The 27365-nt window shown below is 36.7% G+C and overlaps 2 protein-coding genes across 7 annotated transcripts; both read right to left on the bottom strand.

The window, feature by feature from the left end:
* Positions 1-3476: 3476 nt before the first annotated feature.
* On the bottom strand, positions 3477-10996 carry LOC131195356 (probable G-protein coupled receptor 142). Its single transcript, XM_058177190.1, has 2 exons — positions 6210-10996; positions 3477-5283 (listed from the first exon to the last, which is right to left on the bottom strand). Exons 1-2 carry the CDS (start codon positions 6280-6282, stop codon positions 4355-4357), a joined length of 1002 nt encoding a protein of 333 aa, XP_058033173.1. The 5' UTR covers positions 6283-10996; the 3' UTR covers positions 3477-4354.
* Positions 10997-11133: 137 nt separating this feature from the next.
* TMEM183A (transmembrane protein 183A) lies at positions 11134-23567 on the bottom strand. 6 transcript variants are annotated; one of them, XM_058177188.1, is made up of 8 exons: positions 23292-23565; positions 23115-23204; positions 19155-19313; positions 18859-19018; positions 16806-16986; positions 14684-14758; positions 13247-13393; positions 11134-11385 (listed from the first exon to the last, which is right to left on the bottom strand). In XM_058177188.1, exons 1-8 carry the CDS (start codon positions 23395-23397, stop codon positions 11203-11205), a joined length of 1101 nt encoding a protein of 366 aa, XP_058033171.1. In that variant the 5' UTR covers positions 23398-23565; the 3' UTR covers positions 11134-11202. The 6 variants fall into 6 exon arrangements, 2 of the variants coding, with proteins under 2 accessions (XP_058033171.1, XP_058033170.1); XM_058177187.1 differs by having other exon boundaries at positions 13247-13402; positions 23292-23564; XR_009154421.1 differs by lacking the exon at positions 11134-11385 and adding an exon at positions 15901-16000 and having other exon boundaries at positions 13256-13393; positions 23292-23567.
* Positions 23568-27365: the final 3798 nt, after the last annotated feature.

Raw genomic sequence — 27365 nt, 5'->3', positions numbered from 1 at the left:
CCTCCAGATAAAAGTTTGAGTCCCAAGTTATTTGTTCCTCTCACCATATCATTTCTAGTTCTGCAGTAGGTCCCTTGCCTCTTATACTACACCATACCAAGCTCAGAAAGAAAAGAGACACTTACATGCTCAATTTTGGGTGGTCCTGGGAACATTAACAATTGTGACTCAACTGCCTTCAAAAAACACTTCCGTCTGCAGCACAAGAGCTGTGGGAGTTATCAGTGAGTATAGGTAAGAGGTAGCTTCATATTGCAGCCTTAGAGGTGCTGGGTTCCTTTGGGTAACAAAAGAAATCAGCCAACCTGAGCAGAGGAGCAGATGGAGTGAATGCAAGGCTGCGCAGCTATAGAGCCTCCTTTAATCAGACTGTAGTTGAGCCTTCCCCTCTTTGCCCCACTCCCAGCAGCCTCCACAGGCTGTAGCCAATGCATCCTGGAAGTTGGACCAATATAAAAAAGCTACAGAAGGGGGACAAACAGGGCTCTGAAATATTGGATGTATCTGCCATAATCCTGCTAAAATTAATTAAGAAAAAGAGAACAATTTTAAGTACCGTATATACTCGAATATAAGCCGATCCGAGTATAAGCCGAGGTCCCCAATTTTACCCCAAAAACTGGGGTAAACTGGGGACTCGAGTATAAGCCGAGGGTGGGAAATGAGGCACCTACCGGTTGGGGAAACCCTCCCTCCCTCAGCTGAGAAGGCTGGCGGCTCCCCCGCCCCGCCCTCTCACTGCACCGGCAGGGCTTCCGTCCGGTAAAATGTGAAAAAAAGAAAAAAAAAACCTCGAGTATAAGCCGTATATACTCGAGTATAAGCCGAGGGGCTTTAAAAAAAAAAAATTGAGTATAAGCCGTATAGACCCGAGTATAAGCCGAGGGGACGTTTTTCAGCACAAAAAATGTGCTGAAAAACTCGGCTTATACTCGAGTATATACGGGTATCTCCTTGTTTTACAAGCCCAATCTCTAGGAGTGCTTTGTTGCAGGAAAGTGAAATATTTGAATTTGGTCCAAGAAACCATATTGATGGTTTCGAAGTGAATAGCAGCACCTCTTTTTTTTTTTTATATGGAAAATATTTCCTATGCTACAGTAAGTGTAATTATGGAATTAGCATGCATATGTCTTAGTTATCATCTTTGACTAATATTTATTGTAAAAGCTCCACTTCCAGGCTTGTCTCTCCCTCTTCTTGTCTGTCTTTCTGTCCCTTTTTCCTCTCCATGCCTCTGTGTGTGTTGCAGCAAAAACAACACAGGGAGTTTTCAAATGGAGGATTCTAACAATCCAAGTGAAAAATCACTCTGTACCTATTGTATTTTTCTAGCATAGGAGCTTTTCTGTGAAAAGAGAAAAACCAGCAGCATTAACAATAAAATATGAGAAGGCAAAGGAAGTTGCAAAACCTCTGTTAAGACACCTGTTCTTGGAAATCAGATAATGAACTACTGTGAAACAGGAAATTAAATGTATACAGAACTGGTTACACAAACATATTTTTCTCTAATACAAGTTTATTCGGGGTTAATAAAATATGCTAGAGATGTTTAATTTTACTGAAGCAAGCAAATTGGCAAATAAAATCTTATTTTATATTTTTTTATCTGCTCTTACTTTCCCTGCCAGGACGTAGTTATTGAGTTCTTTACTGTGGATCTAAGTTCTGGGAAACAAAAAGAGCAATTTGCAGGCTGCATTCAGTCTGCCAGCATATAATTTGCTCCTCTCAAGCTCTGTGGGTTGTGGGAGGTCATAAATCTCATTATGCCTTACAAAGCTTCGTGCAAATTATACCGATGGAACTTTCCACCTACACTTCACGTAAGACTATGATTTCATATAGATTTCATAACTTCAGTATCAAGTCAGCTTAATCGTTCATTTTATAATTGTCTAATACAGGCCATCCTTGACTTATCACTCAATTAACAATTTTGTGCTGAAAAAAGTGACTTACAAACAGTCCTCAAACTTATGGCTATTGCAGCATCAAATAGCATGTATTTACAACAGCTGCAGTGTTCTGAGATCATGTGTTTATTGGTTGTAACTTTCCCAGTTGGCTTCTGACAAGCAAAGTCAATAAGGAAACTGGGTTTCCTTAATGACTGTGATAAAAATCTTGTAAAATTGGGCAGAGTCACGTGATGACACACTTAACAACTGCATCACTTAGCGACAGAAGTCCTGGTCCAAATTGTGATTGTAAATTGGGGATTATCTGTACCCAACAGATCTATAGATTGCAGGCTGATAGCCCAGCAACTTTTCTTCCATGTAGAGACCATTCCTTTTCTTCCCCAGATTTGAGAGAATTTCCCTTTTTTCAGGGATGGGAAGATAAATCATTGATTTATGGTCTGCTCAAGACTGAAGAGAAGCTGTTTTCATTGTTGCAAAAAAGGTACTGTTAAAATAAAGTTCCTTTCTTCTATGTGAAGAAATATTTTCTTTAAATGTAGAAGAAGGTTCTAGTTTTAGTAAGAATTAATAAAAAACAGCTTAGGAAACAAACACAAGTGCTACAGGAAGAGGCTTTGTGGTAACCAAAGCAGAACAACTAGATTTTGTAAAAGCTTTGTACCATTCAGTATAAATCTTGTTAACTCTCAAATCTTTTTTCCACTATGTATCCAAAATGTACTGTGGTTAACATATATATGTATGTATATGTGTGTGTATGCATGTATGGGTGCATATATGTTGAATGTGTATATGTTGTTGTCTGATGCCCATTCTGATGTCTGAATTTCATTTTTAATGTGTGCCAGGGTGTACACAGAAAAGATAACAATAAAGTTTATCTTATCATATGTTTGCTGGATGTTGGTATACTTAATAAGATTCATCCAAATATAAATAAACAATATAAGTCACTTCATTAAAATTATAATGTTATAGTGTTAATCAATATAAGTCAGTTAAGATTTTATTTTTCATGCAGGATAATACTTTTGTTCCCTTCTTTCAAATAATTATAAGAAAGATGTACAGACAAAATAACTGTGGATGACTCTTTCATTCAAAGTTCCCAGACCAGGGGAGGTGAACTCAGAGTCAAAGCAACATATTTTTAACAATTCTATATTTGAAATAAATTCCTGAAAGAGTACATCTCAATTGAATATATAATGATAAAGACACATTTGTTATGCACGATCACATGACAACATACAAAGACATGACCAATTTATTCCTTTTTCCAGGTGAACATAACACATCAATCCAAAAAAAAGGTGGAGAGGATTTCTGAATGGAAGGACCATGTGACCAATGGTCTCATAGAAGCAAGAACAAAGAAATGATAGCAAGGTATCTAGTCAGCTAAGGCAAGGCATCAAGATGAAGGAAGGAAAGAACTAGTTGTCCCATCCCCTCCTCCACTGCTGCTTCTTAGTCACCTGTTGTTCCAGCAGCAGTCTTGTATGCTTGGGAGTAGAAGAACCCTTGTGGGCATTAGTGGTTCCTCTGGTGATTGTGCTGCCCATTATTTTTCCTCTCCTGCTCCTGGCTTGTTGAAGGAATAAGAGAAAACAGGCATTCCCTACCTAGACGGCAAAAACTGAGACAGCTATTATATTCATCAAAGAAACTACATTAAAAAAATAGCAGAAATGGTTTGCTTAAGAGAGGAAAACTTTTAGGCAACCCAAGAATTAGGTGGAGGTGGAGAGGATTTCTGAATGGAAGGACCATGTGACCAATGGTCTCATAGAAGCAAGAACAAAGAAATGATAGCAAGGTATCTAGTCAGCTAAGACAAGGCATCAAGATGAAGGCAGGGTTACAGAGTAGTATTCTCCAAATTTGTACTAGGATTAGCTGAAGCTTGAGCAGGTATTGCTTAAGGAGAAGTAAGTTTAAGTTAAGAAACATACTAAATAATACAGTCCTCTAAGCCCAGTTGTTTCCAATACTCTATGTGAAGGAAAGAACTCTAGCAGAAGCAGGCAATTAATAAAGAGAAGCAGGGATCCTTCTACAAATTTCTTTAGTATCATCTAGCTTGCTATGGCTATAAAATTGACTGTTGGGTTCAAGTCACTTTCTAGACTTGGAAATTGGATTAGACATTTCCTATAGCAATGGAATTAAGGCCGACCTGAATAATAAACATCAAAGAAAATCATTTAGAATTTAGATTTAGAAAAAGCATTTATGTTGTTTGGAAATAGGCTGAGAAGATGAGGAAATGCATGATTTAGGAGAATGATGGCAGAGGAAATTTAATGCAGAATTAGCAGCTTTATTGTCATTAAAAGGGAATAGTCCAGCATTTCTGCAAGTAAAACACCATACACTTCCAGTGATTTGCAGCTCAACCAAACAGTATTACTTCTGCCTATCTAACTCAATACTGAAAGTACGTTCAGTGGATGCTTTTTTTTTGTTGGCCAGTAACACAATATACTCTGCAAATATCGGATAAGCTCCTTTCGGAAAGCAGACTGGGTACAAGCGTACAGATACATATTTATAGCAGTGTTAGTCATTTCCAGCATAGTACCAATATCTGTTATGATATTAATGGTTTTTGAATAATCTTGCCTATCTATGTCATAGTAGGAGGTTTTTATGATGATTTGAGTCACAAACCTGGTGGTGCAGAGACAGGCAAATGTCATTGAAACTGAAACCAAAAGGATGATTGATTTCTTCCAGTTACGCAAATGGGTTGCAGGCAGGGTTCTGTGCAAGACTGGCCAAGTGACACTGTGCACTTTGTTATTGTGAATTATCTGCCTTAGAATGAGGCTGTTTAAGGTGAAGATAATGATGTATGGAATAATGTAGATCACAGAAGTCTGGAACCACACAAGTCCTTTCACGTATGCACTGGGGAGTTCAGGGTTATATTTGCAGATGACATGTCCCGTACCATTCTCCATTTCTGAATAGTTAGACCAGTAGTGGGGGATGGCCACAGTATAACAGCAAACATGAATCCCAACAATAATATGAAGTGTTTTTCTGGGAGAAGAGATTTTCATCCTGAGCTTGATATTGTTGATTGCAATGAAACGCTCAATGGTGAAAGAAACCATCAGCCAGACAGAAGTGTTAACTGCACCATAGTTGAACACATCCCGCAACGTGCACCAAGGATCTCTGTACCAGAATGGACTTGCGCAAAAGCATTCTACAATTATCTCAATGCCAACCACAAGAATAAGGACCACTGTGTCAGCCAATGACATAGCCATGAGGAGGTAGCGACTGGAGGTGGAAATAAAACAGTTTTTTTGACTGAAGATCACTAATGTCATCACGTTTGCTGCAAAATGAAATAAGAATATGCAAAAGTGTTTATTCTTAATGTTGACACTCTCTAAGCATCTACTTAAGTTCGGATCCAGCATGCCATATTCCTCTCCCATGTGGAAGTCGGCTACTAAAGTTCCCTTGTAGCTTATTTATTGCGTATGTTCCTATTGCATCAGCTCACTCGGTTATCAAAGGCCTTGTCACAATCAAGATTAGTGCAAATGAGTTAAACTACTACTGTGCTGTTCTCAAAATCTTCCAGAGCAAAATGCCAAAAATCTTTCCTCTTTCACTATGATATTCTTACAAAAAGCTAATTTCTGATACCTGCTTGGATTGCGTGGCAAGAAAAACAATTAGTAACCATGGGCTTCTCTGCCAGTACACACAAGATCAATCAATCCAAATTACAATAAAAAAAGATCAAAACAGAATTTTCAAGTGATCAGTGATTTCTTGCAGAAGCTTGGTATCAGCAGCTGGAAATTTTGTTATTGATTCTAATAAGGATCAGAAATATGTAAGCATTCAACTGTTCCATTCCTTTTCTCTTTAAAAAATACTCGTGACATTATCATTACAGACATATTTGATGTAAACTTAGAATGCAGCTTACATAATTAAACTGAAAATAGTCGGTGAATAGTCACAGCTTGAATTCCAATTTGGAATCAAGGTACATTGCAATTTATAGGTAACTATTCTGGCTGTTGAGGATCCAAAAACAATGAATTTCTTTCACAGGAGCTTTCTGTTCTTTCCTTTCTGTCATTTAGTTATTCCTATTCTCTTTTCTTCCCTAGTTCAAGTGTTCCAACACATTGCTGGCTCTTGCCCTTCCAACATTGATTGTGCATTAATTTGCACCCTGTTGCTATTACTTTGCACATCACTTCCAATTTTGCAGCTTCCACTCCTGTTGTTTCCCCTACTTACATGGAATGCCAATTATGGCTAGAAGAGGGTAGAACACTTTCTTCAGTATTGTAATCCAGTAACTTGGTTTCATTCTAAAATCCAGTCCTCTTTTACAAATGCCGACAGCACCAACCCTGTCTTCTGTTATGAGAGGATAGTTCTCTGGCTATCTTCCACCTACTATGCTTAAATAAACACTGAATTTATTATAGCATCTATAAGTAACTGGTAAATTATTATCTAGGTTCAGATGAGATAATGCTGTAAGAAAATTACCTGTGAACATAAACCTAAAGAATAGAAAGGCACGCTAGCATTGTTTAATTTTAATTACCTGAATTGCATCTAATTAAAAAACTACCGGTAATAGTTCCTTATTGAATAAAAAATGTTATCCCCCCCCCAAGTTTATTAATTTAAGAATGGTGAAACCCATTCATTTAAAATACGAAGAAATAATACATAAATTACAGTATGAATATGCAGAGATGCAATCCTAATCTACAATTAGGAACCCTGAAACCAGGAGTTCTAATCTTGCCTTAGGCAAAAAGTCAGATGGGTAACTTTGGGCCAGTCACTCTTTCTCAACCCTAGTAAGTTGATACTAGCAAGCCACTATTGAAAAACCAGATAGGTTTCTTCATTAAATCATTAGGAATCAAGACTGATTTGAAGCCACCAAAAACAAAAGCTAAAATGTACTTGGGATACATACTGTATTCAACATGACTATGTGCAGATTCAGAGAAAGCTACACCTTCTATTCAATGTGGATATTAAAATCATTTAATGGAAATTTATTGTACACTACTGTCTGACTGCATAGCCTTACTTTACACTTGGTTACTATATTAAAGGTAACACAGTGTAAGATCTATAAATGAATGTAAGTGGAGAACAAAACTAATATTCACGGGGTAATGGTTAATAGGGCAGAGTGATAAACATTAAATGTGGAACTTGTTTATGAAAGAGAAAGCTAGATCATCAGTCACATTGCTGATTTCAAAATTAGCTTGATAGCCAAATAAAGGTACCTGCTTTTAGAAGTTCTTGCAATGTTAGAGATCCTGTAAACTCTTATGGTGACATCAGCTGTTCTCCTAGAACAGTAATAGTGAACCTTTTAAACACCAAGTGCCCAAACTGTGCACACATGCCCAAACTGAAAGGTGCACATGCATGCGCGCACAAACATGCGCAGCAGAGACCAACAGACCAGCTGGCCAGTGGGAGGTGTGGCAACCCAACACCAGCAGCGTGGCAAGAGATCTTTTTCTTTCATGAGCTTCTGTTTCATTGTTTGCAGGAAAATAGAAGCTCACAAAAGAAACGCCACAAATATCTGACTTGGGGTGACGGCGCGCATGCCAGTAGAAAGGGCTCTGTGTGCCACTTCTGGCACCTGTGCCATAGGTTCACCATCACGGTCCTAGAAGATACTGCTGATACATTGTTGGGTAAATCAACAGCTTTGCTTCTAGTTGTAAAATTCTGCATAGCTACTTCCAAATGATGTTATTTGTTTTTATCAGTTTGATGAAAACATAAAAACAATGTTTTTATTACTCCAAAGAAGATTAAAAAATAGTGGATACACTGACTGTGGACACCAGTAAATGAACATATTTGTAGCTCAGCATTGAAATGAGGGGGTCCTTGGTGCTCTCTGAGTTTAGTTTTTTTCTTGCAGATGTTTCATTGCCCAAACTAGGTAACACCATCAGTGCTAGAGATGTTACCTAGAACAGATTAGAAAAAAGATCTAGATTAGATACCTTAAAAAAAAACACCTGGATGTGGGGGTGGGGGAGGGAACCAACCAAGCTCAGAGAGCACCAAGGACCTCTCACTAACTGATTTTAATTTGGACTGTATATAGTAGTCTCTTATAATTTTGGACCAAAATTTGCAGCTTCAAATGAACCCGTGGAACTGGGCTTTATTTAGCAACTTCTGATTAATAAAATATGGCTTAACAGATTCTGTGAATCAGGATGTCTGTATTAGTTTAAAAAAGAAATACATTGATGTTACTATAGAATCTAGAAAATTATCTGTGAAAAAAATTGGCTGAAATTCTAAATCTTCCACAAAGATTTCAAGACATGAATATATACTGATTACAAAACAAACAAACAAAACCCAACCTAAAAAAACTTCAGTCAGAAAGTTGTATTAATGGCTGAAATTAGACAAGTTTGTGGCCAAAGTTAAGAGAGAGAGATTGAATATAAGAAAAGCTTTAAAAGAATATTTAACTGGAACCTGTTTGAAATATTATAGGCGATTTTATACCCCAATTAACACATAGTAGTATATATTGTATTAAAATTGACAATTCAATCTGAGCGATTTTTAGAGCACAAAGGTAAATTGTGCAGCAAGCAGCTATGTACAGGTGGAAAAAAGCTCTTAAATTAGGAATGGTAGTTTAACACCAATTCATATCTCCTTTAATGCTAACTTGATCATCTATTATTAGTTTGCTTACTTCTTTTCTTCCTATAACCAGACTATCCTTTACCCAGTTACCCCTTACTTATTCTTGAAGCCATGGTCACCAAATTGTTTCATTTCACAACTAGCAAATAGGCCTTTGTTTCTAGAGGAAACCTTCATTTCTGTACGATAGATATCGAATTAATCACATGTAAATGAGAGCCAGTTTGATATTGGGATGAAGAGGTAGCCTTCATCATAATATCAAATCAGGAAACTGAGTTCTAAGCCTTTAGGTATGAAAACTATTTGAATGACTTTGGGCCAGTCACTCTCTCCCAACCCAACTCAACCCACCTCAGCTCAGTTTATTTATTTATTAAATTTATTTGCTGCCCATTTCGTATCCAATGACAACAGTTGTGGGGAAAACAAGAGGCTGGAATATTAGGTGTGTTCGTTACCTTGTTATATATATATAAAAGACAGGATAAAAATATACTAAATAATTAAACATTAATCTTTATTAATCTAGTTTAAACATGAAAAATCTAACCTTTCCCAGCATACCTGTAAAGTTCATACTTAAGGTAATCAGCACCATTGTTTTTCCTATACAGGTAGTCCTTGCTTAAGTGACTAGAACTGACTAATAACTTGGTCATTAAGCAAAGCAGTTGGTAAATGAAATACTGTATGATTGTGCTTAAAACTTCAGCTTTTCTTTGCTTTACAGACCTATGAATGGATTAGTCATAAAGTTATTTTTTATCACTATTGAACTGCAGTGTCTAAACTAGGCAGTTGTTAAATAAGAACTATCTATATTCTGTGAAGATGTAATGATTGATGATGACAGTCTTTGGAACTAGTAAAACAAACACTTTTATAGGAGTGGAACATTGAAATACTTTTGCATGTGGAAGTGAAATAGATATCTACCTATTATGTGAATTGTGAATGTTACTAGCTACAAAGAAAGGGTACGTGATTAGAATGTCCGTATTGGACCAACCAGTTTCCAGAATCTTCACACTGAAATGGAAAAGGCTGATGTGTGTATTTGGGGCTTGGTCACATCCATATCATCATGGCAACCTACAGCTTCCAGTTCCAGACGATCTACTTCAAAAACTCATAACTGCCTGATGTTTACATACGTCCATTTGTGGTGAAAATGAACATTCCAGAGTTGGATCACTCTAAAATGGGCCAGTTTACACAGAACAAAAGTTGGAAGGATCCTTGAAAGTCTTCTAGTCCAGCTCCCTGCTCAGGCAGGAAACCTATACCACTTCAGACAGATGGTTGTCCAATCTCTTCTTCCAAACCTCTAGTATTGAGTACCCACAATTTCTGGAGGCAACTTGTCCCACTGATTAGTTGTTCTGTCAGGAAATTTTAGTTCTGGATTCTCTCCTTGATTAGTTTCAATCCATTGCTTCCTACTCTCCCTTCAGGTGCTTTGGAAAACAGGTTGATTTCCTCTTCTTTGTGGCAGCCCTTTAGATATTGCAACTCTGCTACCATGTCACTCCTAGTCCTCCTTCTTTTCATTAAACTAGACGTATCCAATTCCTGCAACCATTCATGTTTTAGCCTAATAATCTTTGCTGCTCTTTTCTGTACTCTTTTTAGAGTTTCAGCATTATCTTTATATCATGACAATCAAAACTGGATGCTATATTCCAGGTGTGATCTTACCAAGGCATTATAACACTTCACGTAATCTTGATTCTATCCCACTCAATGCAGACTAGGACTATGTTGGCTTTTTTGGCATCATATTTAAGTGACTGTTGACTACGACTCCAAGTTCCCTCTTGCAGTTACTAATATTGAGCAAGGTACTACCTATACTATACTTGTGCACTGTTTTTTCTTGCCTAAATTTCTTGCTTTATTTTTTTCACCACTGAATATCATTTTGTTAGCTAGGGCCCAGTGTTCAAATCTGTCAAGATCCTTCTGTATGTTAAGCCTATCTTCTGGACTGTTAGCTATTCCTGCCAGGTATCATCTGCAGAGTTCCCCATCTCACGTAAATCATTGATGAAGATATTGAAGAGTATTGGGCCTAAGGCGGAGCCTTCAGGTACCCCTCCATGTACGTGCAGTTCCATTAACAACTATACGATGAGTGCAGTTGCTCAGCCAGTTATGAATCCATCTGGTAATGATGCTGTCTTACCCACATTTTTCTATCTTATCAAGAAGTAGGTTCTGGTCTACTTTATCAAATGCTGAATGAAGTCCAAGTAAATTATATCCACATCATTTCTCGTTGATTAATTTTTGTTTTAGAGAAACCCATGTTGGCTTTTGGTTACACATTTCTGCTGTGTTTTGTTATCAAAAAGCAAAAGGACAAATTTCATTAGCACCAAAATATTTGCAGATGAATTATTTTTCATATAATAAAATGCTTTACAGAAGTGCTTTCTAATCTTATTAGCACAAATTATTTTCCAAGAGGTGATTAAACATATACACAGACTGGCTTATCAAATTTTGTTGTTTATGGAAATAGCACAGAATACAATTTATGATGTAAACTTGGGAGTCTTCAGATGTGTGAAGATGGAAACTGTGGATGCCACCAATCAAACAGATGCACACTGTGCACAGGGTCCATTATAACCTGCATCCCATGGTCAAATCTAGGTTTCTTGCCACTCCATACTGGAGAATCATGGAATACTAATTTCACTCTGTGGTGCCGCATGTCAGTGCTCACATTTATTGTGAACTGCAAAAGAAAAAAAAAAGGAAGCTATTCAATAACTTGGATCACACAGACTTCCTTAACTCCAAAATCAAATGGCATTTTATTCAATGTTTTAAACTGATTTTGTCTGTAAATATTTTAAAAATGAACTGTATCTTTGAGCAAGTCCTTCCAGGCAATATTTGCTTTTCCTGAAACTTTATACAGTAGTCTATAATAAAATCACATGTGGTAGCCATTCCTTAGAATAGAATAGAATAGAATTTTTTATTGGCCAAGTGTGATTTGACACACAAGGAATTTGTCTTGGTGCATATGGTCTCAGTGTACATAAAAGCAAAGATACCTTCATCAAGATACAACACTTACAACACTTAATGATGGTCATAGGGTACAAATTTAACACTTAATGATAATCATAGGGAACAAATAAGCAATCAGGAAACAATCAATATCAATATAAATCATAAAGATTACCAACAAAAAAGTTACAGTCATACAGTCATAAGTGGAAGGAGATGGGTGATGGGAACGATGAGAAGATTAATAGTGCAGATTTAGTAAATAGTTTGACAGTGTTGAGGGAATTATTTGTTTAGCAGTGATGGCCTTCGGGGAAAAACTGTTCTTGTGTCTAGTTGTTCTGGTGTGCAGTGCTCTATAGTGTTGTTTTGAGGGTAGGAATTGAAACAGTTTATGTCCAGGATGTGAGGGACCTGTAATTCAGAATCTTCTTGATTCGTGCAGTATACAGGTCCCCAATGGAAGGCAGGTTGGTAGCAATTATTTTTTCTGCAGTTCTAATTATCCTCTGAAGTCTGTGTCTGTCTTGTTGGGTTGCAGAACCAAACCAGACAGTTATAGAGGTGCAAATGACAGACTCAATAATTCCTCTGTAGAACTGGATCAGCAGCTCCTTGGGCAGTTTGAGCTTTCTGAGTTGGCGCAGAAAGAACATTCTTTGCTGTCCTTTTTTGATGATGTTTTTGATGTTAGCTGTCCATTTTAGATCTTGCGATATGTACACTGTACACTCAGAGCATATGCACCAAGACAAATTCCTTGTGTGTCCACACTTGGCCAATAAAAAATTCTATTCTATTCTATTCTATTCTATTCTATTCTATTCTATTCTATTCTATTCTATTCTATTCTATTCTAATTGGACTATTCAATATAGTTTTCAAAGTTGTATTTTTCTTATCTGTGCCTGCTTGAAGACTTTTCTATTTCAAAAATATAGGTAGTCCTATCTTAATGACCATTTGTTCAGGAGCCATTCAAAGTTATGGCGGTGTTGAACAAATGGTACTTATGTCCAATCTCTGGAGTTATGGGGGCAGCAATGCTGTAATGTCATGTGATCAAAATTCAGGCACTTGGCAGTTTGCCCACACTTATGACCACAAAAGCGCTTCAACTCCCCACATCTCTATCCTTTTGGCTGCCCTGTGCAACAACCCTCTGGGTAGCAGCATTAGGGCTAAAAGAGATGCTGGTGTCTTTGTCAGTCTTTGTCAGCTGCCATGGGCCTCTACTTCAGCCTCAACACTACGGTGGAGCTGTCTTAAGCTCTGTTCTGCAGCCAGCCTCCTGGCAGGTTTCAAAACATCTCATAAACCTTCCAATGCAGAGAACGAGCAAGTGGCCTTTGAGAAGAAATCCTAGCACTGCCAGAAGCTTAGTGCTAAGCAGTGCATTGATATGATGTTTCTCTTAACAATCACTTTGCTTAGTGATGGAAATCCTGATCCCAATTAGAGCTGTAATCCAAGAACTATCAGTACAATACTTCAAATTTAGAAACTATTTGGTCAAGATTAAGTGAACAAAATTCCTGATATAAAGACCAGAAAATTAGCAAAGAAATCACAATACTTACCAATGTAACTGTCATGCCCATTACTATAGGAATATATATAAAGTCAATAGTAGTTATCTGCAACAGACAGCAGTCTTGGTCAGGGTTCATATGGACATCTGCATACCGGACAGGTGGTTGAAGTGGTTTCAAACATTTATTCTTGAACTTGGGAGACTCAAGAGAAATATTTCACTCAGTTAACCAGAAACTGATTCCATTTCTACAAACTTTCAAATTACATGCTTGGAGAAGAGTTATGTATCAAATCAGGAGAATTTGTCTTTGAAGGATTAGGACTGATTTACATATGTTATATATTTTTTGGAAAATAATATGACATTTAATAGTCTTAATATAACCAATCTTGGCTATAATGGAATTGTTGTATTTATCTGAATATGGGCCCTTGCTTTTGCTATGGATATGATTTCAGATGACTAAGAGTGTAGTTCAAATATGACACATAGTAGCTAGTAAGATTAACAGCACATTGAATTAATAACAACCCTGATATACTTTAAGTAAACTACAAACAATTTCTATCTATAATTCCTTTAGAGTAAATAAACCTATGGGAACTATTACACTCAAGTTTGATATTAACACCCCACCCCTCACAATAAAAAATTTTATGCAGTTTATATTAGTTTCACTACATGCTATTTCATGCTATTGTGTGTGTTATGAAAGTTTCTGGGGAGAAATGTACATTTTGTGCCCCAATTTCAGTATAATGTTCCAACTTGGTAAGAATAGCACTAGCCTGATTACCAGCAAGGAAAATGAACAGATTGGGCAGCAGTGCATTTTTACAAAATACCCCAAATTCACTATTCCCCATTATGAACAGAATCTTTTTTGGACTGTAATATGGACATGCCAAACAAGATGCACTCTGTTATATGCAAAAGTATAACAAGGAGTTATACATACCAGTGAGCTATTATGAAATAGTAAATTTCATACGGGACCCCCTACTGCCGCTTACTACACTTACGGGACCGCCTACTGCCACCAGTAGCCTCCCATCGACCTGTGCGCTCCCACAGGGAGGGCCTCCTCAGGGTGCCGTAGGCCAAACAATGTCGGCTGGCGACCCCCAGGGGGAGGGCCTTCTCTGTAGGGGCTCCTGCCCTCTGGAATGAGCTGCCTCCGGGGCTTCGTCAACTCCCCGACCTCCGGACCTTTCGCCGCGAGCTGAAGACTCTTCTGTTCCATCGCGCAGGGCTAGCTTAAATGCAGTTTTTTAAACGGGGTTTTATTCTTATTTTAGTTTTTAGGCCATAAATTGAATCAGTTTTTTATATTGTTCTTAACTTGTATTATATGTATTTTTTACTGGCTGTGAACCGCCCTGAGTCCTCGGGAGAAGGGCGGTATACAAATCGAATTAATAAATAAATAAAAAATAAATAAATAAATTTTGACATTAATACAAATATTTAGCTTTCATACCTGCCTTTGGAATTTGAAGCTGAATTCCCACAGTGAAGACTGCTGGTTAATCCTTTTAGACCAGAAGAGCAGGCACTAATTGAGCAAAAGAGAAAGGGTTGTGGTCTGTGGACATAGTGTTATACAGACATAAAGCAGTAAAGCACTAGGCTCTTTGGAATGAAGATCTTGGATTATTGAACATAAACGTATTAAAACAATCCAGTTTGGAGTTTCTATACTTTAACAAATCACTTTGAGGATAAAGTAAATAACATTGGCATCAATTTCAAGAAAGGATATCATTGTATTATAACTGTGCGCTTCCTCTTCTGAACATAAAGATATGGAAATAAAATGAAAGCTCTGTGGTTGGACTTAAACAAATATTTCCACAACTAAATCTAAATATTGCTAATTTCAAAATATTTCAAAAATATTGCTAAGAATCACTCATTATTTGCTTTATCAAGAAAAAATCAAGAAACTACTAAAACCAGAATAGGATAGACATTCCAGATGTTTATGGAGAAGATAACTATCATACAAGATGCCCATTCATAACTTTATTAAACATCCATTTGATTTGAAAAGTAACATATCACCTCTTATGACAAAAGCTGTTCTACAGTGAATATATCAATATAATCCAAGCTTAATCGTTTATCCTTTTATTGGTTTTATTATATTTGTGTTGATTTATTGTGAGCCAGAGGTATTGGAAACTGAGTGGCATACAAGTTTAAATAAATTAATAAGCAGAGGCAGATCTTGCTAATGTATCGACTAATAGAATATTCTTTCTTTTATCAAAAGAAAGTCTAGACGTGCACAGCAATATTACTTTTTTTTTCTATAGGAATAAGCATCTCATCTTTATAAAGCAAATTATTACAGGTGCATACAAGTAACCCTTATTTAGTGACCACAAGCAAAATGGTCAATAAGAGAAATTGCAACTATGCTTATAATCTTACTTCAGTTTTCCTTTGCTTTACAGACATGAGAAAGTTATAAATGCAAGGATTGGTCACAAAGTTACCTTTTTATTACTGTCATAATTGTGAATAGTTGCTAAATGAGGCAGTCACTAAAGAGGACTACCTGCATAAGATTCAGAGGGATGCGGCTAGTGGAATTAGCCCTCTTGCCTGTGAAACCTGGAATATTAGTTAAAAGGAGGAAAGTAGCTTAAGAATTTCCTACGACATAGATAATCCACATGCCAGCTGTCCTACCCTTCAGATGTGTACCAACTGGTATGCTGCTCCAAACAGTGGATCTGTCTTTAAGGGCAACTTTTGCTGACACCACAACAGCTCCAGTGTCCCACAGAAGCTACACTGAGAAAAAGAAAGGGAAATTAAATAGGAAAAAGCTGGATTCAGTAACCAAAAAGAAAAATACCAGTCTCTTCCTACTTTGCATGCTCAATGTTTGTGGTGAACTCCACAAATGAGAGGAGATTCTAAATGAATAAAAACAAAGTCTAAGCATATAGGCTCTTTGACTATATAGTGTACAAAGATAGTGCCATGCACATATGGAAGATGTGCATTTTAACAATTGTATGGAGCAACTGAATAATTTCATTGTTTTTGGAATGTAACCAAATTTGTAACTGTTACTGCAATACAGATTTTTTACATTTAATTTCCTTTTTTAATGCCAATTTTACCCACAAAAGGATATACAAATTGTTAGTATGATATTAACTGTGGACACCAAAGCCGTTGTGATGTGAATACAAAGCATTTACGATGCAAATCAAATTTTTTGTGCTGGATTGGGTATCAACTAAACCCACCTTAATGAGCTGACTTTATTTTGTAAGACATAGTTGTATATTGCTTGATCCAGATGTTAAACTTCATTTATCTTATTGTTTAAAAAACATGAAACCAAAAATAATAAACTTATTTTAAGGTTCAACATTTTGATTTCTGTATTGATAGAATAAACAGCCAAGCATAATAAACCTAAAACATTATTAACAAGCTTGTAGAAAAAAACCACCCCAGTAAAGACAACATCTGCCTAAAATATTTACTGGGAAGTAGACCTATTTGCATGCTTTTCACTAGCTTGAAAAAAATCTGCTAATACTAAGTGGGCTAATTCTTCTTCTCAAAGTGTTACTTACTTTTGAATTTTTTAAACTGCTTGGAGTAGCTTCTGGGATAGTTGGATTTCTGGCTATCCGGGAAACAAAAGGTCTATACGTATGGTATAATGAACGAATTACACATGCACGAAGGCAGTACATCTTTTCCATTGATTCTGGCTGTAAACGGACTGGGAGGGATGCACTCCTATTGTAATGCCTAAATTAAGAAAAATTAAAATTGTAAGAGTAAGATAGGGATGAAATACATGCTATGCGCTCTGAGATCATGCCACTGAAATCTGGAAGCATAATAGCTGATTTTAGTGGCATTTTTTTTTTTTAAAGGAAAGGATAGGAATAAGCAAAAGGCATTTGGGAAGCAAATTGTTTTAATTCTCACTTTTAACTGCCTCTCTCTGTGTTATGAAATCACACTGTCAGTTATTATAGCGTTGAAATTGCATTACGGAGGACTAAAGGCCTCCTACCAACATTTCCATCCTTAATTCATCGAAAACAAAATAATAACAGCACAATTTAAGTAGTGCAGTTCCAACCTTGTATCATCTATCATTGTAAACTGCATACCTCCAGAAAGTCAAGATGTAGCTTCTGAACTCTCATAGAAAAGAGATTAGGAAGGTACTCTGGTTGAATGCTCCAACTAGTATAATGCTTCTTCTCTAATCCCCATTAATCTATTTTTTATCAAATGCTTCAATTTTTTTTCTGTGAGCTGCATTCAGGCACTCTCCTATAGGTTAAATAATAGTTCTAGGCCATCTATACTCTTATTAAAACTCTTATTCCCATAACCTCTAATTAGGTGCAAATTTTTGTACCAAGGTACCACAAATTGACTAACAGAATGTGTCTGAACTCCAGAATCCATAATTGCCTTAAAATTGAAATCTGGCAAATTTAAAAACTATTTTATGACATAATACAAAATATCACAGCATATTTCCTCTGGTCAAGTTTGTCAACTACTGATATTTGACTGTGCCATATAGTTCAACTTTGAAGGTAGATATATCTCTGAATATTTTTCTGAACTGAGGCTCAGTAATTGAGGAATCTGATAAGGAAATAGTTCTGAAATAATGACACAACAGATCATGGGTTGCCAGCTAAAGGTCTGATGTTAGGAATTACTGTATTTACCTAAAAGAAAGACTAGCTTGAATTCAATTTCCTGAAGGATTAGAGAAGGAAAAAATTATAAAAACAGAAAAATTCCTGCATAATGCCCTTTCTTATCAATATAGCATTGCCCATTCTAAAGGAAACCATTTCTGTAAATTTATATTATATATAAGGGGGGACTGTATGACTCATTTTCTATCATGCAATAGTCATCAATCTAAAACAATCTGTTTTAACTGATTCAAGGAAATCAATGCAATTACTTAAGTTATATAATGGAAGATGATTTTGTAGCCACAGAAGTTCTGCAAGCCCAAAGAACTGTAGCAATTATTAATTTACGAGCTCTCAAGTACCTTCCTATGAATCCCAGCCATTTCTCTTTGACAATAATGCAGTTTGTTTTTATACCATATGTATATTTTGTAACCCATACTACCAATTATATATGTACATTTTATACAGCTATGCAGGCTTTGGATTCAAAGACAAAAAAGCACTTTGGAGTATCCGAATGTAAACGCAGTATTTTTTCAAACAAGCAACTTTAAAGCAGTGCACTGTTTTCTGTGGTTGTGTGACAATTACTGTGTGATACCATGAAAAGTGTTCCTTGGCATTGGAGTTGCAGACAGATGTACCCCCACATGCTATGAGATACCTTTTTATATCAAATCTGAAGTGAGGCACAGCTCTAATATTTTGATGTATGTTATCTCTTACTGCTCTGATCAAAAAGGATATAAAAGAATCAGTGGACAGGTCTGGGAAAATGGTATCTCAGAACAAAATATATCATTAAGGATTGAAACATTGATCTTTTATACTCAAATTCATAGGCACACTATTCATAAGGCTGTCCACCACAAATAATCTATAAAAAGCCCCATAACTATTAAAATATATACACAGTATAAAATAAAGATTCTACAAGCTGTCATACCTTCTATAAAGTCTGGTCCAGAATACAGCTGTACAAGTAACAGTCCAGGCCCTTTTGCAAATTAGAGAAAAACTCACAGTGTCTTCTGGGCGTATATAGGATGCCAACATCAACCATATGTCAATTGGATATTCTTTGCCTACCACACTCTCGGAGCTTTCTGAAATAAAAAACAAGCAATGCAACTGGCCATGCTTCAAGAAGAAAGCAGCATGATTTTATTTGAAGAGATAAAAGTATTTTATTGTTAAAGTGAAATTATGTTAAAAAATAACAGTTAAAATGATAGATCTTACCTTTATGCCTCTTGCTTTTCTTTTTTCTATCAGTCATGAAATATTCATCAGTGGTGAAATATTTAGAATCCATTTCATCGCCACTGTCACAGGACTCTGCCACAGATAGTATTTCATCAGTGGGTACGAAAGACGCTTCCAAACCACAGAGTGATTTCACTATAATCATAAATAAATGAAAGAATTTGAGATATAAGAATTAGCAGATGTCCAAAATCAAGAGTGTAAAATAAATTTCATGTTGATAATCCAAACCAACAGAGAAGAAACAATTTGAAAAATAGGAAGATCCAAGTCCAAATTCTTTTTGCGGCCAGTAGGCACAAAGAAAGGTGTTGAAGGTCATCCTGTCATTTTGATTGTCATGGGGGACAACGTACATTCCTTTATATGAAGGACAATCTTTTTGTCAATTATTACTCCATTCCTGTGGCGAGGAAACCTCCAGCTGCTTGAAATGGCTTGGTGGCATGGCCTGCATTAAGAAACATGTGGTTAAGGTTCATTTAAGAAGGAACGTTTCACAAGAGAGAGTGAAAGACTGAAAGTTACCCCAAGAATCAGACAAGTTAAGGAAGGGACATTAAAAGTAGATGATCTGGACAAAAGTTCTAGAACAAGCATTGGTTTATAAGAAATATGAAGAAAAACCAGAAAACCAGAACAAAGAATCTGAATTCTGCAGGAAAGCAGAGATAGGCTAATTAGAATGGGACCAAGGGAGTGTATTAGGAAAAATAGCCAACAGAGTTCTGGTAGAGGAAGTGGGAAAAAGGACAGTGATCTGAAAACGAATTACTGAATAAATGGATAGTGGAAACATGCAGCTGGATAAAAGAGGATCAAGATGGATGTTAGACTAGGACAAGAAAAAGCTCAAATATAGTGATTTGTATTAGCTGAATTAGATACAGGGTAGGTGAAAAATCCTGAAACACTAGTCCTAACATTTGGATATTATTTTTTCCTATATTATGGTAGACTTTCATTTTTTTATAGTGACCTACAATGGTCAAGACTTCCAACATCATTAACCTAAGGCTTTTGTTTTGTTTGGCCACTACAATTGTAATATCAAGTTATATTTTAAGATGATGTCGAGGACCAATTTAGAGATTTAGCTATCTCTAAAGTTATATGATTCTTTTCTTTCAATAATTAACCTGTCTAATCATCAAATTTATTTTAAACTTATTTTTCTGTTTGATACAAAAAATCCATAAGGATTTCCACTCAGCAATAAATGTAGACATTAACTTTTCTCTAATCAAACAAGTCAATTTGGTCATCTCAACAAGTTCCATTATCTTCTCCAATCATTCCTCTATTGTAAGTATTGTCAAATCTTTCTATTTTTGTGCATACAATACTCTCACTGTGATTATCATATACTAAAACAAAGTTCCATGATTTTCCCCCCATTGTTTGTCCATAATCTCAAAAGGAAAACCTCTGATCAAATGGAGAGAACATACAGTTATTTTAAAATCAGGAAAAATTACAAGGAAATTATAATTAAAGCAAATACTATTCTATTTTCATCTTGTTCTCTCTTCTGAAGATTTTAAAAGTGGTGGAATCCTCAATAAACCAATTAGAAATATAAATAAAACAGCATAGGCACACATGCCTCCCTTAGGAGAAAATTTATTAATTGAGGCCCTGTCACAGAAAAACCAATACCCTTGCCATGGTGTTGCTGTAAGACCCACCTGTGGAACCACAAACATGATTTTCCTAGCTAGGTTAAATGATTTTGAGGAAAGTGAGTACTTGGACTAGGACTCAGACGCTGGCTCTGACTTTGAAGAAAAAGCTCCAGCAAAACCTGTGGAACGTCAACCTCAGGAGACACAAAGGTAAGAATCACATGAGGCTGATAAAGAACAGCACCTAGACAGCTGGAACAATTAGATGATGTAAGACTTTCCAGCTTCTGCACCCCAGTAAGTTGAGAGGAGAGCTATTCTATGACGCTTTTTGCCAAGCAAAGGAGTACATTTCTTGATTAGTGACAGTTGGCTACTGCCTGATTTAAGAAACAGCCCTAACTCTTTTTCCTTTGCTGGAAAAAAATGTTTAACCTCTGGCTTTTGGGTGGCAATTTGTGTGGATGCTATCTGGATGGCAACCCTGATCTGGTTCTCAGAACCTTGGATTAATTTTGGACTTTTTCTATATGCTTTTGTTAAAAAAACTATTCAGGTAAGTGTCTGTTAAAGATTCTGTTTCCGTTTGCAAGTTTTGACTTCTACCCCTTTGTTCTTGAGTAGAAAGTGAAATACAACAGCAACTGTGTGTGAGTCAGTATTTCAATCCAGAAGCAAGAGATCCTAACCCATTTTTAGGCTAATGTTAATGCATTCACTATTAAATGACCTTTTTGTATTCTCTGTTATTTTAGGAACTTCTCTCAAGCAAATGTTCTTGCTCATTTATCCTTGAAAATTAAGTGCTATTATGATGCAAGAAAATGTTGATAGTTTAGAAGTTAATAAAGAGTGAACTGTTTACACCTCTATGTCCATAAAATTAAAAGAGCTTATAGAGTTGAATATAGCTCATAGGGAGACAATAAGGACAAATGTGAAAACATATTTCTATAAGGGAAAAACATGGAATTTTATTGTAAAAAGTCAAATATTCATGCTGCAATTAAACACATATTGTTTATTTCACTGTCCTTTAAACAGATAACGATTTGTCTTATACCTATTGATAAATGCTAATCATTATTCCCTGAGAACAGGGAAAGAAACACACAACAGCCACCCTTCATATAAATGTTACTAGGAAAACGGATAAAAGAGACAAGATCAATTTAGACTAATATTTTAAATAGACTCTTAAATTATTTCTGGATAGTGGCAGTGATTTCTTAAAACACTATACCCTTGCTTAAGCTTTTATTTGATTACTATGATAGAATTTATAGTCACATTTGTAATCTAAATATGTTTAAACAGTTCTGTGCTGAATGTTTCAAACTATCTTTTTAGATTTGAAGATACAAACACACAAGAATTTGAAATTTCAGGCTGCAATGCCTTTCTCATTTTGATTTTATTTGCTACAGCTAGCCAATTAAGAGACATATTAAAATACTAATTTGAATAAATTTATGTAGAACTATTGTTAATCAAGTTCACTATTCTTGCTTTCAAAGTATAACCCATATGAAGTTGAATAAATTCAGTCCTGAAAAGAGTTTGAAAGTTTGAAAAAAAACAGGAAACATCTACATAACCTCTGTGATATATTTGCCATCCAGAACTCTGACTTGCATAAAGCAAATATGACTAATGAGACAGAAAAAATAAACATCAATTGAAATGCTAAAAACATAATAAAGGAAAGTTTGCAAGCATACTGTTAAAAGTCTCTATATCTATAGTCTCTACTCAAAATCCCAAAAACTTCAACCAAAAACTGTCTACTATTGACCTCACCCCATTCCTAAAAGGACTATAAGGGGCGTGCATAAGAGCACAAAAGTGCCTACCGTTCCTGTCCTATTGTTCCTTTTCATTATATCAAATTAATATAGTTGTTGCATACTTTTGCTTATATATATGTTTTTTTTAATGATGTGTTGTTGTTTTATATCAATGTTTACGTATACTGTTGTGACAAAATAAAATTTTAAAAAAAGCGATTCTGTTGAAATAGAAAGGAAGACACTGCCTGACGGTTTTCCAGAGAAGCTTATAGGACTGTTGACAAATATCGCAAAACATATTTTTAAAAAGATCAAAGTGTAATTGACTTTACTGCTGGGCCACCTCTGGTAGCCTTGTGTTTCCAGGTGTCACTGAGCCACAAATTCACCTGTTCTGTCATGGAATGTCACAGTAGTTCCTTTATGCTTCAGAATGCTACTATATAAACCCAGAAAACCCGAGTCCGGTAGAAAGAGGCGTAAAAGCTTAAAGCCCCGCGAGCATTTTCGGCCAAACTCACCTTCCTGTTGCACCGCATTGGCCACAGCCTTTTTGACGCGTCCAGATTTCACGACAGCAGGATCCGAATTTGCATAGTCGGCCACGGTCACTGCGGAAAGAAAGCGACTGTTTCAGGGCAGCCGATCAGGGGACAATGGCCGCCATCGGACACGACGCCGAGGCCCTCGCTACTCACTCCGCTCCAAGCAGACGTCTTCGGCCCGAAACTTGAGGCGCTTTCGAGCCCCGCGTTTGCGCATGGCGGCCTGAGGTGCCACTACCGGACGGTCTCGGGGTGCCATTTCGTCAGAGATGGCCGAAGGGCTGAGCCTACCAGGTCGGCTTCGCGCAGCTCCTCAGCCATCCCGGCCCTACCGGCATAGTGACCTGCCGACGGAGCAATTCTCGCGGTACCCAGAAACACCTCGGCTCGGAGAAGGACAAGACGAGCTGACGGCGCCCACAGGAGGCGTCATTAGTTTGAGACGGGAGGCGGATCTGCGGTCGGGCGTTGCTGAGCGGCTCTCTTGTCTCCTGGTTACGAGGCGGGATCGGGTTATTTTGAATTTGCTCATACACGCTGTTGGTTTTCAGCTATAGCAGGGGTCTCCAAACCTTGCCAACTTTAAGCCTGGTGGACTTCAACTCCCAGAATTCCCCAGCCAGCTTTGCTGGCTGGGGTATTCTGGGAGTTGAAGTCTTCCAGGCTTAAAGTTGCCAAGGTTGTGGACCCCTGAGCTATAGTGTCAGAGGGTGGCACTCTGTGTTTTCCCCCCGGCAGTGGGTGGTCTCTGTCTGATAGGATTTCTTTTCCATTCTCGGCCTTGAATTTTCTTACCCGAAAAATGGCATGCTTGTTTAACTTGTGTCGTGAATAAACACTTCCCCTCCCGTCCGGTCATTTTTAACATTTTTTAAAAGAAAGAAGCGCGAAAGGTAATTTCGGCTGGAAGTGGGGGGATTAATTGGACACAGCAGTGCACAGGACGTAGGCACCACAGTCCATCCTTAGCTGTACTTGTACTGTTTTTTTTCTCATTTTATTGAGCTACCCTTCCCCCCCCGCCCCCCGCCCCCCGCCTTGCCACGAAGGAAACTTCTGTAAAACAGAAAACTGTTCTGTAAAACAGAGTAAAATCATTTCCTCTGGGAATCAGGGAAAAGAGGCAGATCGGATGGACAACCTAATTAAAAGTGAATCTCCACTGAGCTCCCAATGGCTGAGAAATAATCACCTAATACCTGTAGGACATGTTCAATTCCTTCCCCTTGGTTTCCTCTTGCCGAGCTCAAGAATACAGCATTCATTCAGCAATAATTTCTTTCTCCATAATTTCAAGCAGACCACATCAGATTAATTTCATTTTGTTCTTGGCTGCACAGGTAGAATGTGCTTTATATTAAAGCATGTCCTAGCAGAAGCCTCCAAGCATGTTATTTATCCTAGTAAATTTAGCTGCAGATACTTCTGGACAAGAAAAACTTTCAGATGCAGTTCTTTATCTCTTTTATGTAATAGCTGAAGTTTATTCCTTCCATTTGAACTGGTTTTGTAGATGAATTTTTTTTAGCTAAAACACTGTTTTAGAGAGCCTAGAACAGTAAAACCCAGATTTATCCTAAATAGCACCAAAAAGATTGCCTGGATTTTTGTTAGCTGTAGTTTTGGCTACCAGACACAAACACACACACTGCACATTTTATACAGGTTTTGTGCAGTTAATTAAGATTAGGATTTTTGTGTAATTCAACATGCATAAATTATAAAACTATGTTCATTCAATGCAATACATAAAACCCTAGTTTACTTAACCCAATTACCTGAATTTATAGAAATATTGAATTGTAAACTACTGATAGTGGTTAAGTTTCCAGAACACATTAGGATAAAATAAAGGTTTTCCCTTTCTAGTTGTTACCGATTCAAGGGGGCATTGCTCATCTTGGTTCTCAGTCAAGGGAGCCTGCATTGTCTGAGGGATGCTTCCATCATCATGAAAGTATGGAATACATAACCTTCGTGTTAGAGGTACCTATTTATCTTCTTGCATTTGCATGCTTTCAAAATGCTAGGTTGTCAGGAGTTGAGGGTGATTAATGGGAGTTCATCCCATTGTGCAGTACTTGAATCTAAGGCTGTTTGCTTTCCAGGCTAACAAGCACAGCATCTAATTGCTGAGCTATTGCATTGCCCCTAGGCTAAAATACAATTGGGTACTTCGTACTTCAATATGTTGTATGTGTTATATATTCATAAAACATAGAATTAGTAAATTGATTGGGCATGCAGAATACTCTAAATTGGCTCCCCAGCCCCCAGGCTGCGGCCCACTACTGGGCCTTGAGCAGTTTGGAACGGGGCTCTGGAAATGGCAGGCAAACCCATGCGCACGCATGCCCACTTGCGCGAGCAGTGGATGAGCGCATGTATGCGCACTTTATTTGCATGAGTGGCAGGAGCATGTGTCCCCTGGTCGCGCAAATGGAGTTGTTCGGCTGCGCTTGTCCACCACTTGCACGGAACCATTTCTCTCCCCCCCACTGGTCTGCAAAGTCAGAAAGGTTGGGGAACTCTGCTCTAAATCATAAATTAATCACTGAGCTAGTTTGCATGATAGTGTGGTAAAGGTAGCCAGCAAAAATACCTTATCTTTATGATTTAATCTACAACTTTTAGTCAAAACTATTTTTATTCTCTGCTTTACTAGCAGTCAAAATGTAGTTAAAGGCCTAATTGTAAAAGTAATTTAAAAATAAGTCAACTTATAAATAAATTATGGTGTACCTAATGAAGTACCTTCAATGTTTTATTCGCATTAATTTTTATTAAGTTTTATATTATGTTTAGTTATAAATAAAATTGCTCTGTTTAGATGGCTCGATGTATAAACCCTCATGATATGGTTAATGTATGTATTTTGCACCAATACACTTAGAAGTAGTGGTACAAGGTAGAAAAACTTGAATAGAGGCCAGTTTTTTAAAACAGCCGATATGCCTACTGTAGCAGATCTTGTGGCATATTATTGGAAAGAAGCTTATTACAGAAAAATCTTATGTGGATTATTACTGAATAGCTTATTACAAAATTGATTCTGAATTAAATTAATTAAAATTCAGAATTTAATAAAAAATCAGAATTTAATTAAAATTCAGAACTATAAATTTAGAATTAAAATAGTAGAATACTCTTATGTAGCTTAATACAAGAAGAAAGTTTACTAGAGAAAGAAGCTTATAAAAATGGGACTGCTTTTTTATGATTTTTTATGATTGTAACTACTAAACGTAAACAGCAAGGAGTAAAGAAGTAATATTTTCAAATGAAAAGACTTTCCTTTCATGGGATAGGGTAAATTATAAGCGATATTTCTGAATAGAAAAAGTAGAAAGAAGTTATGAATTGTATGATAAATGGGGTGTAAATTGTTTAGAAAGTTATGGTATGGGGAATATGGGGAAGAATATGAGGTAAATGTTAAATTCATATAAGGAAAGATGATGTTTATTATTAAGTATGATGGAGATATAAATATGATGGATTATAAGGTATACTGAGGAATAATTTTTGATATTACAACATTGGAAGATGGGATATTGTTTATTACAGAAGATTGGACTTTAAATTTAATGGACTTAGATGAGAAGGTAGAATTATCACCATATTTGAAAGATTATTTTTGAAAGATATATATAATGGAGATTGAAATAACAAAATACTAAATAGCTTTTAAATGAATAGAAGGTAATTGTATTAGTATTAATATTTTCCTTTTTCTTCTTTTTTTATGGAAAAGGGGAGTTGAGGTTCAAGAAGAGGGATGGGAGTTTATGTTAATTAGCATATTTTAGTTTATGATTGTTAGATACGATACCCTGTATTTGCTCTGGGAAGTGGGTGGGGGGGACAGGGGATGGGGGAAGGAGGAGGAGGGAGGAGAAGGGTTAGGGTTGGGGATGGGGGATGTATGGGGAAAAAAATCTTGTAAAACTTTTTCAATTAAAAACAAATAGGACAGCTTCAGGGGATCTTTGCAGTGATGGGATTCAGCCAGTTCGCACCACTTCAGGAGAACCAGTTGTTAACTTTCTGAGCAGTTTGGCAAACTGTTTGTTAGAAGAAATCATTAGGGCAGAGAACTGGTTGTTAAATTACTTGAATCCCACTACTGGATCTTTGAGGATGAGAACATTGTGGAGCTCCTGTGCCAGAAATGGAACTATTATATTATGATTAATTGTACATTGTGTTATATTTTATATAATTGTG

This window comes from Ahaetulla prasina, chromosome 3 (genome assembly GCF_028640845.1).
Source record: "Ahaetulla prasina isolate Xishuangbanna chromosome 3, ASM2864084v1, whole genome shotgun sequence".
In the NCBI taxonomy this organism is placed as follows: domain Eukaryota; kingdom Metazoa; phylum Chordata; class Lepidosauria; order Squamata; family Colubridae; genus Ahaetulla; species Ahaetulla prasina.
The sequence above is the reverse complement of the archived record's forward strand: the minus strand, read 5'-3'. Positions and strand labels throughout refer to the sequence as shown.

Excerpts from the sequence above, each read along its gene's own strand:
- LOC131195356 (XM_058177190.1), bottom strand. The coding sequence starts at position 6,282 with ATGAAACCAAGTTACTGGATTACAATACTGAAGAAAGTGTTCTACCCT. Across the intron at positions 5,284-6,209 it reads AGCCATAATTGGCATTCCAT|CAAACGTGATGACATTAGTG; the intron begins GTAAGTAGGGGA and ends TTCATTTTGCAG.
- TMEM183A (XM_058177187.1), bottom strand. The coding sequence starts at position 23,397 with ATGGCACCCCGAGACCGTCCGGTAGTGGCACCTCAGGCCGCCATGCGC. Across the intron at positions 14,759-16,805 it reads GCAGTTTAAAAAATTCAAAA|TGCCTGCTCTTCTGGTCTAA; the intron begins GTAAGTAACACT and ends TTGCTCAATTAG. Across the intron at positions 13,403-14,683 it reads GCTTCAAATTCCAAAGGCAG|TCTCCCAAGTTCAAGAATAA; the intron begins GTATGAAAGCTA and ends ATTTCTCTTGAG.